This window comes from Alosa alosa, chromosome 14, assembly GCF_017589495.1.
Source record: "Alosa alosa isolate M-15738 ecotype Scorff River chromosome 14, AALO_Geno_1.1, whole genome shotgun sequence".
NCBI lineage: Eukaryota > Metazoa > Chordata > Actinopteri > Clupeiformes > Clupeidae > Alosa > Alosa alosa.
In genome coordinates, this window is record NC_063202.1 from 9,242,664 (window position 1) to 9,261,775 (window position 19,112).

Below are 19,112 nucleotides of genomic sequence, written 5' to 3' on the forward strand. Positions count from 1 at the left end.
GGTAGCCTATTCTCACTGTGAACAGGCTGGAATTCTTGATTAATCCAACCAGCCTTTTGGCAAAAGTGTAAAGTCTAACTAAATCTAATTTAATAACTTGCCAAAATTCACTTGTTAGTTCAACAAGCAAAGTCCTGAGCGAAAATAGTGGAGGGTCAACTCAATTTTCCACAGATTTTGAACTGCCGGCTGTCAAACAGTGAACTGTGGGGAGCAATGCAAATGATGAGACATAGTGGCTTCACCACAAATTTTACATTGACAAGATGGCCTCTCATCAGAAAAGATGCCACACTTTCGAGGTTAAATTGATCATAGCTCACTTTTAAGTCATGGAAACATATTCCAAAAAATGGCCTTTCAAGAGGATATCAATTTAATGGCACACCAACTTGGAAGTGTGTATTTGCTTTCCTAACTGATGCCATTGAGTCTTCCATTGGCATACACTAATGGAATCCAATGAAAGGTGTGTGTCCAGAACACAGTGGAGTATCCATGAGATACAAGAGTTGACATCTCTGACCCCTCACTGCTCCCCGAGCGCCGCTGTTGATGCAGGCAGCTCACTGCGCCGGGATTAGTGTGTGCTTCACTGTGTGTACACTGTGTGCTGTGTGTTTCACTAATTCACAGATTGGGATAAATGCAGAGACCAAATTTCCCTCACGGGATCAAAAGAGTATATATACTTATACTTATACTTATCATTGCATACCAGCACCTAACAAACTTTTTGTCAGGCTAGTTATGGTTTTTCAGCAAATGTAACCAGGCCAGATATGATTATAAAATTCTGTGCGATACTTCAATCAGCACCTCAACACTCCACAATCAGCAAGAATTCATTACTATCCATTCATACTATGTATCCATGTATGTTTGGTGAAAGTGTTGCATTACTTGCGTCCAGGAAATGGTTATGTGATCCTCAATTGGGCATTCCTTAGTGACTTTTTTTAAGCCAAAACCTTTTGGATTCCTTTGCAGAATATTGACTCAGAGAGTGAGAGCCAGCTGATGGCTTGCCAGACAATCACTCTTGGTCTTATGGTAGTGGAATATGGAGAGAATGCTTAGGAGGATAGGAACATTTAAGTCTAAACACCAGCATATGAAGGAAGTCTCATTCCGTACTTCTTGGTTATTATTCCCTCATCTGATGGAGGTGGGCTTTGAAAGGAACTGGTTAGACACCCACTAACGAAATGCATTTATTGTGTTCAAAAGCAGCCATTTCAGTTGATCTTCCGCCAAACACCTGGCTAGCAGGTCACAACTGCACAGTGGTCAATAATACTGCATTCATTACAAAAATGTATGACACAACATTGTTTTAGAATCAATTTAAACATGTACATGATAAATGTTTTTACATATACTCTTGAGAAAATCATTATAGATATACAACATATTTAATTTATATCAAAGGATTTCAAAGAGTTTAAACTGAAGTGGCTCACTATATGGTGAATGCTTGAGTCTTATGTCTGCATTCTTGCAGGGGTTACAATTCCAGAGCTCATAATTGGCAAGGCCACTGACAGACTGCTACACATGGGGAACATAGCTGTAGCTATTACATGTGTATTACTATATTATAGCAATATATGTACTTTACTTCTATGGATTGCATTTAAATCTTTTTGGAATTTAATTTCTTTAATACTTTACTTTACCATTCATTCATAGTCTTTGTAACGTGTTGAAATAAATAATGTCACATGTGGGGTTACTTAGGGGAGACTCTAAGGACGACACAAGGCAGAGGGTCTCTGGTGCAACTTTACTGTGCCAGAAGGCATCTGTGATGGTACAGTCTTCGCCAAAAACTGCTGATACAACATCTATAAGTGAAGCAATAGTGAGGATGTCCAGCTATACAAAGTACAGTAAGAAAAGTTGCATAACTTATTTAAAAATGCATCCCATTGCAGAATCACACCCAATGGAATTATTAGGCAATTATGCTGACTGTCTTAAAGGTGAGTGTCATTGTAAAGTATACCTTTCTGAGTTATCATGGAGTTCTCCATTTAGTTGGTAAATGTCTCTTTGTGTTATATTAACACTATTAATTTGGTGTTATTTAATTTCATAACATGTACAGCTCATGGAAACTTCCCATGGACCATTGATGGTCCAAAAATTATGAATAACACGTTTTAAATGCAGAATTTTTGGGTTGCAGGAGAGGCAACAAGGAACCAATATGTAAAATATGCACCCTCTCTTGGTGTAAATTATTAATTGTTGTTCTTTACGCACATAAGATGATTGAATATGGCCTATTTGAGAATAAATTAATGAATATAGCCTACAATTACTGGCATATTTCAAAATGTTACGCACTGCTTCACATTTGAATGCTTTGATAGAATAACCACACTGTAATTCTGTTTCATTAAGTTGCCAGTGCTTTGTTGTTGAAGATATTTAATATGTCTGTTAGGCTATTATTTCATCCTCCTGTCAACGTTTGTTGTGGACTGTCTGTGTAATTTGCGTTTATGTTGAACATTGCGCGCGACGTGTCTTTTTGCTTTCTCATGTGTTTAACAAACAAGTAAACAAGGTCTCGAGATGGTCATTTGTCAACTCATGGAGGGAAAAAATAAATGGAGACCAAATTGGTGTCAGAGCATGGAGTCAACCAATGGTAGCCTGTGCGTGGCGGAGTCCTGTAACTTCACCATTGGTTTGTGAAGCTACCCACCAACGAAGGAGAGTAAAGCGTTTTGGAGATAACTAGGTTGACTCATTTCCATACACCACTTCGTACTGTACAAACAGCACCGCCCCGCTCTCCCCCTTACTTGTTTGTCTTAAGTGAGGAACAATCCATCGCAGCCGGGCTCGATTGACACTGTCTGCTGATCTGCTACTGCGGCTGGCACAGAATAACAAGGCAGTTCGTTAATACCCGTCTATCGGGGCTTTCTCCTATACACCGAGCGAGAGATAGCGAAAAAAAAGGCGAGTGAGGCAGTCAAGAACATCGCGCAGACCAAGTTCCGCACCCAAGGATGGCTTCGGGAGATCTTTATGAGGTACGGTTAGTCCTTGTCAGAGGGTTATACTTCACAAAATAGACGAATATTGGAATTAGGAAGTAAGGGGAGGTCCTCTCGCTTGGAAAACCTATATCTTAAGCCTTTTAACAGGCGAAACTAACCAATCCACTAAGCAATATGAAGATGAAACCTTTCCGTTTTTTCTGTCTCGCAGGGTCTATACTTTTGTCGGGTGTCGAGCTCGGGGCCGGGTAAATTTGATAGCGACGGCATCGAAAGATGTCAACTCCACGTCCCCAGTCTTTAAAGTCGTGATAAAGTAGGCTATCGTAACATGACAGTGCAGACATTTAAGCGGTAGAGAGGTTGATGGTTTTTGCAGTGCACGATTGTTTTTTTTTTAGTGGAAGCTGAAATATTGTTTTAAGTTATATGTCAACAAATAGCTCACGTTTAACATTGCTTGTAGCAGGTGACCACGCTTTACTGAAACAGTGTTCGGGAGACTTCATAAAGATGACAACATTTAACCATGCACTGTCTTATTGAAGAGTTAATGTCTGCAGTTTTTAGTTGACTAAGTTATTTCCACGAGTTTTTAAGGTTGTACGTGTGTCCCATTGATTGGCTACCATATGTTATTGACACAGGCTTTCGTGAAAGTTTTGACATTGATAGCCTGTTTATTTCATATCAACTAACTTACGCCTAATTATTTGCAATTGATTGTAATGTAGACTTGTATGAACAAGTAAAACTATTAATGACAGCTTGTTACTTTAATAATGTTACCATTTCTATGTTTCAGTTTCCCTTTTGCGTTGCTCTTGCCACAAAAGTAGATCATGTTTTGTTGCGTCATTCAGGTGTCTTGCTCACGGGTTAAATTGGGTTATGTGTTTGTCCACCGTGGACCTGAGGTGTCTGTTTCTAACAAATTCCTCAAGCCAAATCAAAGGTGGGGTGGTTTGTGTATTTGCAGCTACTAGGAATATCCCAACAGGCATGCGTAAATCCAGGTGTGCTTTGCTCATTGAAAGGTGAGGAGTCAAGTCGACTCTGCACCGACGTTGATTTTTAAACTGAGGCATATGCTTTAAATCGTCGTTATGCGACCACTTGACTTGAATGCCAACCTGTGATGTTTTACCATCAGATCTACAGGTGTCTTACCATGGGTCAGAGGTATTCTGTCAGTGTTCAAGTATTGCATAATGATTTACTTACACATTTGCATGCAGGTGAATGTATTGCATTATAGGCTACTCATACCATAGACTGTTCTATATATACAGTCTATGACTCATACAGTTTGTATGGAATATAGAAGGTCAGTGCTTCCATTCCATGTTAACATGGATATGTTTGTAATGTCATCGTTGCAGTCCTGTTCCCTGCTGTCTAATTTTGTGCCACCAGTAATGTGCATATGTTATACAGTATCACAAAATAACAGAGGATAAGAGATTTTACGAATGTTGAAAACTCCCTGAAATGTATACAGTGTACAGGCAGGTAGACAGACTGTCAAACATCATTTTGTTCTTTCCATGTAATAAATCTGCCATGTCTGGCGCATGGTCTGACTATAGGCCTGTCCAGAATGGCTTTACATTGTTGTCTTTGTTTGAAAATACAAGGGTCAATAATTATCGTTACACTGAAGTGTTACTGTTAACTTACAATGGCAAAAATAATTTCTTTCACTTGTGTGCGTTCTTTGCCATGTATGCACTCAAGCATTTGCAGGCTTGAATCTGACACCTGTGGGACTTTGTTTCAGTTGCTCTTTTTAATTAATCTTATGGACCATGTTGCACACTACCTCACTTGTATTGAACTCTAATTGTGTCCAAACATTTTATAAAAGTAAATGAAATACAGATTTTCCCTTGTGCGATATTATAGTTAGCTATTGTTTCATTTGGTTATTTAGCAGCTTGGTGTATCTTGTCTGATGTCTACAATTAGATTGAAGTAGCCTGTCAGCCTGCCAAAAGTGTAATATGTAGTGAAAGCCATCTACTCTGTCCAAAACTGCATGGACTGCTTGATAGATTGACCACCGGTATCTGAATTTTCAATGCCAAATGAATACCGCTGGTATTATAACCACAACATTTTGAAACTTGACGGAAAAGTTGCAGTTGTTCCACTATGGTGCACAACCAGCAGCATATTACTTTTGCCAGGTGTCCTCCTCCAGTGCTGCTCTTGGAAATATATATATTTTAAATGTGTGAGCTTGCTGTGTTAAGAGAATGCATTTTTTTATGCAAATGTTTTTTCTGCTTAGCATGTCAGTGTGGAGGATGGTGGCAGATTAATCATCACTGCATATCCTTTTACTGGGTATACTGTATTGTATCCAACTTCCTGGTATTCATAAAAGCTGCTTTCAGACATGGCTCATCCATGAATGTGTTATCAATGATTTATTGTTGCTTGTTCATATATTCAATTAGAGTTTTTAAGGATTCAGAAAGCTTTTACTGTGTATCACATAATGACAGGAAATTGTCTTGGGTTAAGGCATAAATATTCTATGTTTAATGTAATTTAATTTAAATTAAATTAAATACAAGATCAAATCCTTGCATTGCCATGGAGCTGCGTTTTTTATGCACGCAGCCTCTTTCCTTGCCCCGCCCCGCTCTCTCTCTCGTAGCCCGCTGCCCCTCCTCTGCATGTGCATTTAACAAAATATTCACGATTGTTGTTGTTGTTGTTGCCACATAGAAGCAGCAGCCTTTAAACTGTGTTACAATTGCAATTTGCAAGGGTTCCCTCAAGTGACAGGCACTCAATTAGACCTATACACTACCAAGACGTTGTCCAAGTCAGCTACCGCCACAAATTGAATCCAATTCTGTGGGAAACACTGTGTTGCAGTGGTTATGAAAGAGTTTTGTAGGTTTTCTTTCTGGCTAGAGGAGCTCTAAAGCGTCTGTCTGAAGGGAGCTGCTGAAGTTGTGCAGCAGATGCCTGTTAGCAATCTTTTGTTATTGAGTCTTTTTTCCCACTGGTCAACTGTAAAGGTCTGAGAGTTTGTTCTGAGAAGTGCCAGTTATCTTGGTGGCATCTTTGTCTTTTCTTGCTTCTCTCTGATAGGAAGATGTACCAGGATGTGATGTTAAAAGTGAGTATTGATTATCCCTCCTATTGTGTTCGTTTTATATGTTTACTAATTTTGTGTTCCCGGTCAAAAATGACCGCTGCATTATAACTTGTTATAAATCCATAGTAACACACATATTATCATCTAATGTTATGATAGACCTTTGTATCAACTTGTGTTCTATTGGATAGACTATAACCAGTTTTAAAATTCTATTTGCTATGGCCTGCAGGCCTCATTGACCTTAGCTCATGCAAGTCAGAAAGGGAAAGATTCTATTGGGGAAAGGTTCCAGTGGGGGCTGGCATAGAAGCAAAGAGGGGGAATGAGGGTGTGTTTGTGTGTGTGTTTTAATGTACAAAAGCACACATACAGTCCATCTGATCAATAAATGTGTGCCTGGACTCAATTTTATACACTGACCATTTTCTCACCCATTCATTTCTAATGGCTGGTCATTTTTGACCGGGAATACACATGAGTGTTCTAAAGTTAAATAAAACACTCAAATTGTTATGAGAATGATCAAATTTGTTTTGTGAGTTCAGATGCCCTGTGTTAACAAAGTCATGGAGCCTCATGCTAGTCAGAATAACAATATTTTTGAGAGAAAAGAATTGTCAATCGGTCACATTTGACCGCAGACACAATAGGAGGGTTAAATAAGTGACTGATAGACTGCTGTTTGAATGGCCTGCCATTCAGCCTCCTCTGAAACATGTGCTGTTGGGCCAATTTATACACCCCATCAGCATACCAGCATACTGTGTGAAGGACAGGTGGTGGTCAGTCTTTTTGCCCAGGTATTAAAAGACCTCAACTGGTTCCACCACTTGTCCCTCTAGCCTGAGTGGTCTGGAGAGAGGGTGTGGAATATTAGTTACCCCCAAACACAGCTCTTTGGTCTTACCTGATTCAATTCCAGGGAGCTCCATATACCAAAAGGCCATGGTGTTTACACACTTCTCGTATGAAAACAGTGAGTGCTCATCTGTCAGGTGGGCCACCAAGTCCATGTCATCAGCGTATTTAAATAGTTTTAGATAGTGACAATCCATTGCTGTTGTAGGTGATTTTGTATGTGTATTTAGAAAAGAGGATAAGTGACAAACCACAGCCCTGTGGGACACCAGTATTTAACATTATATTGTTGGATTTAAAAAAACAAACCTTTAAAAAGTCCTTAATCCATAACACCAGTGTTGAGTTGATTTGTAGTTCCTGGAGTCAGTGCAGCAATCTGTATGTGTTCAGTGTATTAAAGGCAGATTAAAAGTCCACAAACAAAATCTTGCCATATAAGTTTGGAGAGTCAAAGTGCCTGACAACTGTGTCCAGAAGTGTTATGGTGCGTTTCCGTTGCAGCGAATTTAGCTTCGCTCTCGTTCACCAAGGCAAGTGAAATAGAGTTGGCGAAAGTTTAAAGGCGCTCTAAGCGATGTTGGGTAACGTCACTACTGTTGACGTTCAAACAAAACAGAGAGCTAGCTTGTTACTCCCTCCCCCTCCTTCCCATGCAAATGAAACTCTACTAAACGCACATCTTGTCTGTGATTTGCTGGAAATGTTTGTTATATTTTTATGGTCCAGGTTGGACCAAGTTGTTTTTGTTGCCATTTTTGGAGCCTGGGCTGTCCACAGAGATTGCGTTTTTTTAGAGAGTATTCAGGTCACAGGCAGCTAGCGGATGGTGAGGGGATGTTGGCAGTATGTGACAAAAATGTTTTAGCTTAGAAACAGCGTAACATCGCTTATAGCACCTTTAACTTTATTCAAATGAGAACCACTTGAGAACCAATCAGTTCAGCGTGTTTGTGTTTGGTGCATGAGAGAGGTGGGAGTTACAAAAAAGTCTGACCAAGATGGCAGAGGCTGCGAGAGCTGTCGAGGCATGAAGACTCAAACGTTTGCTTTTAGCTGAAAGCCTAACTAGCTTGCTTGCTGCCGCTTGCCAGCCACAACAGCCAAAAGGCTTTCTGTTTCTATGTCCACACCCCCGAGGTGATATTTGGTAAGGAAAAGGAATTATGGTTGTCTCCTTCCATGCCCTGGGGACAAAGCTGGCATTCAGGAACAGCTGAAAAAGCTGTGCCACTGTGCCGCCCAACTGAGCTACACACTCAGTCAAAACTTTAGGAACAGCCGTGGCCTACTGGTTAGTGCTTCGGACTTGTAACCGGAGGGTTGCCGGTTCGAACCCTGACCAGTAGGCGCGGCTGTAGTGCCCTTGAGCAAGGCACCTAACCCCTCACTGCTCCCTGAGCGCCGCTGTTGTTGCAGGCAGCTCACTGCGCCGGGATTAGTGTGTGCTTCACCTCACTGTTTGCTGAGTGTGTTTCACTAATTCACGGATTGGGATAAATGCAGAGACCAAATTTCCCTCACGAGATCAAAAGAGTATATATACTTATACTTATAAAAAACATGACCATTGATTGCATCTAGTCCTGGAGCTTCCCTGGGATGTAGCTGGGAGAGAATGGAAATTACCCTTTTGCTCCTCCACACTAATTGGTGCAGGGGCATAGCCGGTGTTAGTTGGGGTTCAGTCCTCCATAGGATTCGTTCTGTTGAACCTGGCGTAGAGGTTATTCAGCTTCACTGCAAAGGAAGCGGGAGTTGGACACTGGCTCTTGGCTGCTTTCTTAGCTGGACCCCCCATAGTGTCCAGACCCTTCCTTGCATCCCTCGCATCTCCTGGTGAACCTCTCCTCCAACTCATCTTTCTATCGGAGTTTGACTAGATTGGTTTTGTGACTCAGCTCCCGAGTTCATTGACACATTCAATGCCATTTTTAATGGTTTAGAGAGTGTTGTTGAAATAGAGCTTGACCTGTTTTTTGGAGTGACACTGTCAGCACAGAATGACATTTACAAGTAGACTGAGAATATTCAGGTCACCCTCACCCTCACTTGGGGCAGAACATCTGCCAGTCAGTGAGCTCAATACACTCCTTTAGTTTTTTCCACAGAGTCATTACTCCAGACCTGGATGGTTTTAGAATGATTGATTTTGATTTTTGATTTCTGTCTGTACTTTGGCAGCAGTAATATGTAATTGTGGTCTGAGAAGCCATGTGTATGGAGAAGCGTGGAGACATATGTGCCAGGTATGTTTCCTAGGTCCAGCCTTCTGTCCTGTTCGTTGATGTTACACACTGCTGCAGGGAGTAGCGTGGTGAGTTCACGGTTGTTGAAATCCCCAAGCAGGAAGACCAGCTGATCAGTTGCCCTGGGGAGGGGATTGTTGTAGCTCTCTAAAAAATGCATTCTGCTGCTAGCATGTAGTCTGGGTCCAGGGACATATGCAAGAATCACAGTCAGCGGACTGAACTCACAAGGTAAATAGTGGGGATGAAATGACACAGAAACGATTTTGGAGTGTCGTGAGCAGTCGGTCTCCGCACTATGAAATTGGATGCATCTGTCGTTTTCTGGTTGCATCTGCCTTGCAAAGTTTGCCCCGAACGATTTTCCTGTTCTTCTTGTGTCCCTTCTTGTGAATGTAAATCCATCTAGACTCACTGATGAGCCCTCAGATAACCACAACACAAGCTTGTGTTCTAGTAATCAGAATCAAATTTCACAAGCGCAGGAGCTCATCCATTTAATTTCTCAGTGATCACACATTTGATAGAATAAAAGCAGGTAATGGGAGCTTACTTCCTGGTCTTTGCAGTCTGTTCTCAATGGAATGCGCCAACTTTTTGGAACATTAACTTATTTGCCGTCTAGATAAGATGCGGGTTAGATAAGAGGATACATACCTTTCTCTTCTCTGTGTGCACAATAACCCAGTCTCCTCCATTCTCTCCCTTCTAGCTAGAGGCTAGCTATAGGCTAACTGGTGTAACACACTTGTTGGCATAGGTAGGCGATGTTACCACTAAAAGTGGCATCCAACTCTTCCAAGTCAGTTGCAGAAGGCATAGTAAAATCAAAATAGATCATGTCTGATGCATCATACTTGAATGCATGTCAAAGTTGGGAAGGTGATAAAACAACATAATAATAAAATATGTATAACAATGTTTAGAATCAACCATGAGTCGCTAAAACAAAGGAGCACCCGGCATTCCTGTTGCTAGGAGGAAGTAGTGAAGAATTGTTTTTTAGTTTTATGTTTTGAAATAGCAAAACATAGATTAGATATTTACAAGAGGTTCACCTTGCACCTTGCCTCTTCCATTATCCAATGCAAACCAATTTGGAGTAGTCATCACAGTTACATTACTGGCAGCTGCACACACATAGTGGTAAAAACAGTATCAGTGAAGCCAATCTGGCGAGATCCTGGGAAAAGAACACAAACTATTCCTGTTATGCTATTGGATGTCAGAATAGGAATGGAAGATAACATACATTGAATACAACACAATCAGGGATTGCGGTTTAAAGACCGAAAACCGGAAACAAACAACATTTTTGGGTGAATGTAACTAAAAAACAGGTACAAAACCAATTTTACTTGTTCTTGAGTGAGAACGCTATTCTAATTTTAGATAACCGGTTAATAACAGTATTTATTGTTCCCATTAATCTTTCTTTGAATATTATTCAAAAGTCCATAGGCTTGGAAAGTCACCTGCCCACGCAGTGTTCCCCAGACCCCTTATAGGATGAATTTTATGAATCAGTGTCTCCCTTGTACAATAGGCTAGACCTGCTAGTTGATAAAAAAGATTTTCATATCCAACACCGTCTAACTGCCTTTTCCAAGTATGTAGCCTAAATTACTGAGACACCACCAAGGACACTTGTAAAATATCTATAGGCCTGTCATGCAGTTGGTAGCACCACACATAGGTTAGGCTATTACAGGGCTTAAAGCAAGGGCATTATCTGTGCCTGAAGTTAGGCTATCAGACATTTTTGAAGATCTAATATTATATAGGCTAATTGCCTACTTTCAAATCTCGCCCCATGCCTGAATTCAGGCACAGTGTTAGCTGTTAGCCTTAATATCTAATATGATTCGATTCAACTTTATTATCATTTAGCAGAGTACAGGTACAGAGCTTGTGTATGTGCTTTGATTTAGGCTTTAAGGCTGTTGGGCAAAAATAAAAACCTATAGTATTGTGCCACTTTAAATGCCCTTTAATAGCAAACTATATTTATATTCGCAAGGAAGAACAGACTGGACTGATGAAATCGTTTTACAGCAGGCAAGGTTGGGCACTGTGTATAACACATGTGTCCCTATTTGAAATGTGTGACATAGCACCTGAGCTAGCGCTACAAACATGTGGATAACACATTTTGCTCAGCAGGTATAGGTCAAACCCCTCTGCATAGCTTAATGTGTTTGTGTCAGTGTAGCTTTGGTACATCAGGGTTCAGAGGGCGTCTCTGCCCACAGGAACTCACAGCGCCCCATAACTTCCCCATGTAAATCTATGGTCATATATGGAATGTCAGCAGGCCCTAATAGGAAGCTGCTGGGACAGAAATAGACTTGCCCCTATGCTGTTCACGTCATGCTGAGCCCAAGACAACCAAACGGTAGACCTACACTATCAATATTAGTCTGCACTAGGACTATTGTTGTGCCAGTCATGGTGTGTAGCATCCAACTGTACAGAGTTTAATTCAATCCAATGACTGCAAATTCAAGAAAGAAGCCTCATTGACGTCTAATTAATACAGTGCATATAGAAAGTATTCACAGAGCTTCACTTTTAAGCTCTCACAGTTGATGGTGTATGTCAGAGTGAAAACCAAGCCACGAGGTCGAGAGAATTGTCCATAGACCTGCGAGACAGGGTTGTGTGAAGACACAGATCTGGGGAAGGATACAACAAAATTTCTGCAGTATTGAGTAATCTGGGACGAAGGGCCTTGGTCAGACAGGTAACGAAGGACCCAATGGTCACTATGAATGAGATCCAGAGTTCCTTTGAGAGGATGAGATAAAGCGTAAAGAAGGACAAACATCAGTTCAGCTCAGTGCCCGGTTTCTTCCACACACACCGTTGGGAATTGTGGGCAACTAGTTCAGTCTTCATTTCACCAGACCAGAGGATATTTACTTCTCATGGTCTGAGAGTCGTTCAGGTGCTTTTTGGGAAACTTGGTGGAGTGATGCACTGACACTTCGCTCATCCTCTCAAAGCTCTGGAATCATAGTGACATGGCTATTTTTGGAACAGGTGGACTCTAATCAAGTTGTAGAAGCATCTCAAGGACCAATGATTGAAGTAGGATGCACCAAAGCTCAATTACAAGCATCATAACAAAGGGTCTGAATACTTATGTAAATGGAATATTTCAGTCTTTTTTTTTTTTTTTTTTATTTACAAAATACTCCAAACACCTGTTTTTTTTGTGGAGTGCTGGAGTATTGTGTGTAGATTGATGAGAAAAAAATGAATTGAATCCATTTTAAGATGAGTCTGAAACATAACAAAATGTGGAAAAAGTGAAGTGCTGTGAATACTTTCCGTATGCGCTGTATTTCATTATACTGTAGTTTCAGAAAAAAAAGCTATTTTCAATATAGGATTCAATTTAGTGAGCAATTCTTAATTTCGGTTTCAGGTTTCAGATTTAGGATTGTTAGTGGTGCCATGCCATGATTCCTTGTGTACTATGCACATGATTCCTTAGCCATGGTTCTCAATGTTTTTGGTTCCAAGGAGCCCTTTTGGGGGAGAACATTTTCCGAGGACCCCCTCATAACCGTAACAATTAAGCATGCCATTTTTATTCTCTGCAGTTGTGGCCAGGTCCACTATCCCATGTTTTTTGGCAAATGTGCAACTTCGTCTTTTGTCAGTTTTGTTTTTTCCGTCACTTGACAACATGGACTGACTCAAACATTTCTACACATTCATCAGCTAGCTGGCTAACAAATAAGCCAAGCTAAGCAGTAGTAGGAATGGTTCTTCATGACCTAAGTGAAGTTAAATGTGGGTAGGAGCAAAAAAACACAATTTGCTTGTTTTATGGGTGAAAAGGGGCATCATCTGTAGACATCATCTGTTTTAAAATGATAAAACTCAACTTTATAATTTCAAGCATATTATTTTGCCGACCCCCTGGTTATGGGTCACGGACCCCATAGGGCCCCCCGGACCCCAGTTTGAGAACCACTGCCTTAGCCTACTGTGAATTCTGTGACCATGAACTAATCCACATAAAAGTACAGGAACAGATGGAAACATTTGACAAAAGCAACAATTAGCATTCAACAATATTCATTACAAAACATCTTACATTACTGGAAGTAAACATTAATCATTTGTATTTCCTGCCCATCATTCCTTTAGTCACACCCAATGGCGAACTTAAACAAGAATGCAGTGTCCTTTCAAGAAGCACATTTTGCATAATGCTGCAAAATATTTAAAGTGTTTGTTTAAACTTGATGGCCGTAGTTATTGCTCTAGTCACAAGCTGCTGGTTGCTACTGGTTCTCTTAATGTAAAAAATATAATAAAATGCTCTCAAAATGAGTGAAACTATTTATATGGTTATCTGAGAAATACATACAGCTAGAGTGAGAAATAACCTTTTCATGCACCTAAAATCCAATATGACAACATTCTCTTTAAATTTAGTGGCTTTGTGTTTCTGGATTGTTTTGTCATTTAGTCTAGAGAGTAAGACCAGTGTTTCCCATACATTGACTTATTTGTGGCAGCCCACCACAATATAAACATTGACCACCACACAATGATTTTCCTGGTTGTACTAAATTGTGCTTAAATCTGGTTAGAATCATAACCGCGCTGCACTTATTTGTTCAATTCAATTCTGTGGGAAACTCTGAAGACTAAGAGTAAAAACAACAAAGTAGGTCAACACACTGCTTACACAGTCATGACATTCATTAATTCATTAATTAAACATACAAAGACATCAATCATATCAATAGAGAGTTATGTCTTAGTCAGGTCAAGGTTTTTTTTTACCTAGCTGTGAAGACTTGTTGATACCTCAGCTGTTGATCCTACAGTGGCTTACTCAGCTATTTTAGACTGCACTAGGTCATGTAATTGACCATGATTCTGTGTGGCAAGGATGTTTGGAAGACATTTAGTCATGCCACAGCTGTTAGTCAACAGGCTGTTGAGAACTAGAGCAGAAACTAATTGCTGCATGCCAGCATTGTTTGAAGGAATAGAAAGTGGTGGTTATCTTTACGGTTAAATAAAAAATTGTGCACTCGACATAACCCAGTCAAGTCTTGAATTTCTTTGAATTTCTTTCTTGAATCTCCCCTTGGGGATCAATAAAGTATCTATCTATCTATCTAAGTCATGTTGTTGAGTTAAGTTGTGCTGTAGTTTCATGTTTATGTGTAATAAACTTGACACTACACATTGACACAATTTAACTAGAGTCAAACCAACAAGATTACTCGATTGGGTTATGCATCATGCTGCAATAATAAATTGCAAGAGCTTGTGCAGTTTGTACTTTGCGGCAAGTGATTTGTTAGCGTAATAATGAAATGTAAAGGCACCCATAGATCTTTGATTGAGTATAAGGTGAAGAAGAAATGCTATAAGAACCATGTTTTTGGATACCCAGGAGAATATATTGTGCTAGGGTTTCACATTGGTTTCACATTGGTCATTTGGTGGTGGTGATGGGGGAGGGAGGGGGTTGCCATCATCTCATGTCAATCCGGGAATCCATACCCAACCACAACCCTAGCCCTAACCCAAAAATATGTCCTTGAGTTTGTATCCTATCCAGCCTCCTGCTGGGCTGTGGATTGTTCTGTTAGTTTACAGGATCCAATGTAGTAGGCCACATAGGCAGCCCTCAAGCAGACCACATCCAAGTAAAACGGAGCTGTCTGTATTTGCTGTGGGAAGATGTTTACCCCCCCAGTGTGTGTGGAGAGCTGTGAAAAGAAAAGGGACAGCTCGTAAAGTTCGGCAATTTAGCCATGGTGTGCTTATGCCATCACTCTGATGGTTTCATTTTCCTTTCCATTAATGTTGAGCAGAATTATTTCAGTGACACATGGGTGTAGTGCAGCTCTTGTTGTTTTAACGAGGCTATGCCAACCTATAATATCGCAGCTGCTTTCACAGTCCCACAGGCATGTTAAAATTGTGAGAGGGGAACAGTGTGACTGGAAATTAGAGCATTTATGGCTAGAGAGCAAAAGTACAGAATTATAATTATGGTTAAAATTATTTAACAAGTAGGTTGCTTAGTTCTCATCAGTTTTTTTTTATTTTGGGCATGAAAGTAAACCCGTGGAAAGCTTGTTGATTTCATGGGAGAGTGCCTTTGAGTAAATGACTGAATTGGTACATACATTGTGGAGAGCACCAGTGCTGAACCTAGAATGCTATCGGAACTCCCCCTATTACTGTCGGTCCCGTATTTCCGCCGTCTTGCGTGTATGTGTCACTTAATATGCATTTCTATACAAACCAAGACAGCAGACTCCTAAAGAAACGCAAGCACCCACACCATAGGTGTATCTAAATGAGCTATGTGACAATGACAATTTACCGAGACTCGAAGAGCTGTAAAGAGTGTTGTAAGGCTGCGTGTACACATCCGCTTGGAGCTCCAGTGGAATTTTAATTTCATGACGAGAATTCTCGGTCTAACCGTTCATGTGCTGTTGAAACGGTGTAAATAGGCGACCCACCAGGCCAGCACTAACCTCCGAGTGTGGTAAGCAAAATCAGATATTTCAGGCAGTAAATACTCCCGTTAAGAACCAAAACGGATTTTGTTCAAATCTACACACCTATGGCTACTGAAAAATGTAGGGTTCATTTATCAAATGTTATTTTGAAGTATTGAAAGACATCATTGTTTTAGAATTTTCGAACGAAAATGGTGATAATTGGAGGCGTTAAAAAAAAAAAAGGTTTTAATTTTTTTTTTTTAAGATTTTAATTTTACAGGGTAGTGGTCATTCCTCCCCATGTTCTAATAAAGCTTATATATTCTGGTAAATCAAGAGTTGCTTGCCATTTTTACTTTTTACACCATAAAATGGCCATCCTCTAGCACTTTTTGGGCCCTAATTCAAATGGCAGGCAAAGTGCAGAGTCTGTCAACAAGCAAAGTCACATAAACTATAGCTATAGTGTGGCATTTGGAAGGACTGTGCTGACCCATTAATGTTTACAGTTAAGGTCTTGTCCATGCTGTCTAGTGGCATTTCACAGAGAGAATTGTAAATTGAATTGTGTATTAAATAAATATAAAAGAGGAAAATGAATCAACTATCACATCTTAACCCCATGTGGCTAGCACACATAAAATGCCATAATATATATTCATGGGTTCTTGACAGATGTGAAAATGTAAGGCATGTTACACTTATTGCAATATGGAAGGCTTTACAGTGTTGTTTGCCATTTTTGTATAGTACAGTATTTTATTTATTGTCCTAGTGCAACAAGGTGTTGCAGCCCACGGCTTGTTGGGTGAAGCAGGATCGTCTGCCTAAGTGGCCAGGCATTAGACAGCCCATTCATTTATTTTTGACCTCAAGGCACATTAGGTGCTTGTGTGTGTTTTCAGGGAGACAGCTGGGCAAACACTGTGACACATTAGGGGCCAGAGTGGCAATCACAGAGCTTGCAAAATAGCTTGCAAAATTTTAAATCAAGTTTGTCCATTGTCCATTGGACAAACTTGATTTAAAATGTTGCATTATTTTGTTAAACTTCCTGAAAAAAAGTTATGTAGCCTAGAACTGTTGTGTAAACCCAGTGAGAACACAGACTTGTCAAAAAGTGTTTGTGATGGATCCTCCCTATGTCAACTCACAGCTCACAGCTCAGTCTGTGGATTATGGACATATGATGTGTTAGCATAAGAACAATGCATAAAGGAGTGGAAAAAGGAGTGGTTGAGCTTCAGTGAAAACAAAATACATGTTGTGGTGTAAATGGTATATCATGAGATATACACATTTGTCCATAATGGACGTTAAAACAGTATTGATCTCATTGTTTCCAAAATAAACAAACATAAACACAAGTGTTGATATTTATATGTCCCTTGATCAAACTGGTTTATTTGCTCTTAGATGAATGCATTAATATCAATGGATGGCTACACCCAAATTGCAGTGCACTTTGCAGTTTCAAATGAGAGCCCTGTGTTATAAAAGTGGAAATAAACTAGTCCACAGACTGTATCAAGTCTGGATGTTTCGTCTTCCCAAAATTGGGAAGAAACATTGCACATTTGCAATTGAGATTGTTGATTGTGAATGTGTTGAAAAGACTGTGATTTGTTGGGCAGATCAGCCACCTGTAATTGGAAGATGCTTTCTCCTGGTCTGGTCCATTCGGTATTATGCACAACAGTGATTTATCTACAGGTGTGCGTGACGTCCCTTACTCTGACAGCACACTCTGTGCTCAACACCCTGATCCAGTTTGGGTAGATTTTTCACTAGATTGGAGTTGACCAAATGAGGCCAATGCATCAGCCACTGTCAGCTGCCATTACGCGTGCAGACAATTTCTGCAAAAATGTCTGCGCTGTCGGGATAGATGCACCAGATGTGTCACTGTTCAGATGCCACGCGATGCTGTGGCTAATTAGCTTTTTCACTTGATGATTGCCAGTGTAACCAAAGCGTGCCTTGTAGCTTGTGTTCCCTGGATTCAAACAAAAATGGGCTCATGTTTCTTGCCCTGTCTTGCCACAACACATCGCACTTCCAGCTTGTGTGAGAAAGGAAAATAAACAAGACCATTAGCTACTGTATATAGTATATAAATAATAATTATCTCTTGGTTGGCAGCGATGAAAATGGAAACTGCACTAACAGTGTGGACAGGATTTGTGTCATTCGTTACCCTGTACTGGTATAATGAGTTCTTCTAAACAGTGTAATGCAATATTAGTTACTCTGAAATATTAATTCAGCATAATAGATGCAAAAAATGCAGTACATGTAGCTATAGCCTATTTATGTAAATTAGGTGGATATTAGATATTATCTGCTCAGAGCTGTCCTCATAAGATGATTTACAATATAGTTCAGTTTATAGTTGCCTTTACATGGAAATTTATTCATTTACATTCAGAGTACAGTGTCATAATACAATGGATGAAATAATTGTATAAATTAGGGAGGGCATTTCTTAGTACAACATTATAATAAGCTGTGCCAAGTCTCTGGCATTCCCCACGGTGTGCTGACCTGGCCGGCGAAGCATGCTTATGGTTTGTTTCAGAGAGTAAACATTGCCTATTTGTTGGCATGATATCCACACATTTTGTAACTCTAGTCATAAACAAGACAGATGGTCCTCATGGCAGTGTCCTCTGATCATAGCTAGCAAAAACGTTGTGTTCTTGTTGATGGTTAGACTGACCAACTGGGGAGTGGAAAAGTTCAATATAGTATTGTGACCTTTATGCAGTGAGTAGCTGATTTGTTTATGTCATAAAATTGGCATAGAAGTGACTTCAAAGTGATGGATTCCCGCTGCTACAATGTAAAGTGATATGCAACTGGTATGCGATAATGTAAGAGAGTTATCCTTCAAGGTTGTTTAGGTGATGATGACGAATAGAAAGAAATGGTATATTATACATTTAGATGAAAAAATGACTTAACAGTCTTTTCCAGTTTGTTAATCAACTGATGTGATCAGACATTGGTAGCACTTTTAACATGTACAGTATATAGCTGCATTCATTGGGAATGTAAAAAAAAAAAAAACATATATAACATATTTAAGCAGGTAAAGGGTGATATATATATAGATAAAGATTATTTAAACATATAAAGTATGAAGTTGCAAAAAAACTATGCCATTATAGATGATTGCAAAAACAGCAAGAGTGTGTTTAAATCAAATTAACGCTCTGAATGAATGACATCCACGTCCTGCTGATGCAAAAGTTAGACAAGCAGCTTCCTCTGAGTCATCACATTGTATTATGGAGATCATTGTTTAAAAGAGCTACTCAGCAGGGTGCTTGTCTAAAAACACTGACAAACTACTAACAAAAGTTCTGAGGAAAGA

The 19,112-nt window shown here is 39.9% G+C and overlaps 1 protein-coding gene across 1 annotated transcript in view; it reads left to right on the top strand.

The window, feature by feature from the left end:
- The first annotated feature begins 2,792 nt into the window (after positions 1-2,792).
- The window catches only part of LOC125307327 (chromodomain Y-like protein 2), a 46,566-nt gene continuing 30,246 nt past the window's right edge, over positions 2,793-19,112 (top strand). Inside the window, exon 1 of the mRNA XM_048263247.1 lies at positions 2,793-3,050. Coding sequence (XP_048119204.1) covers positions 3,027-3,050 — 24 coding nt within the window. The 5' untranslated portion in view covers positions 2,793-3,026. The remainder of the gene's footprint in view (positions 3,051-19,112) is intronic.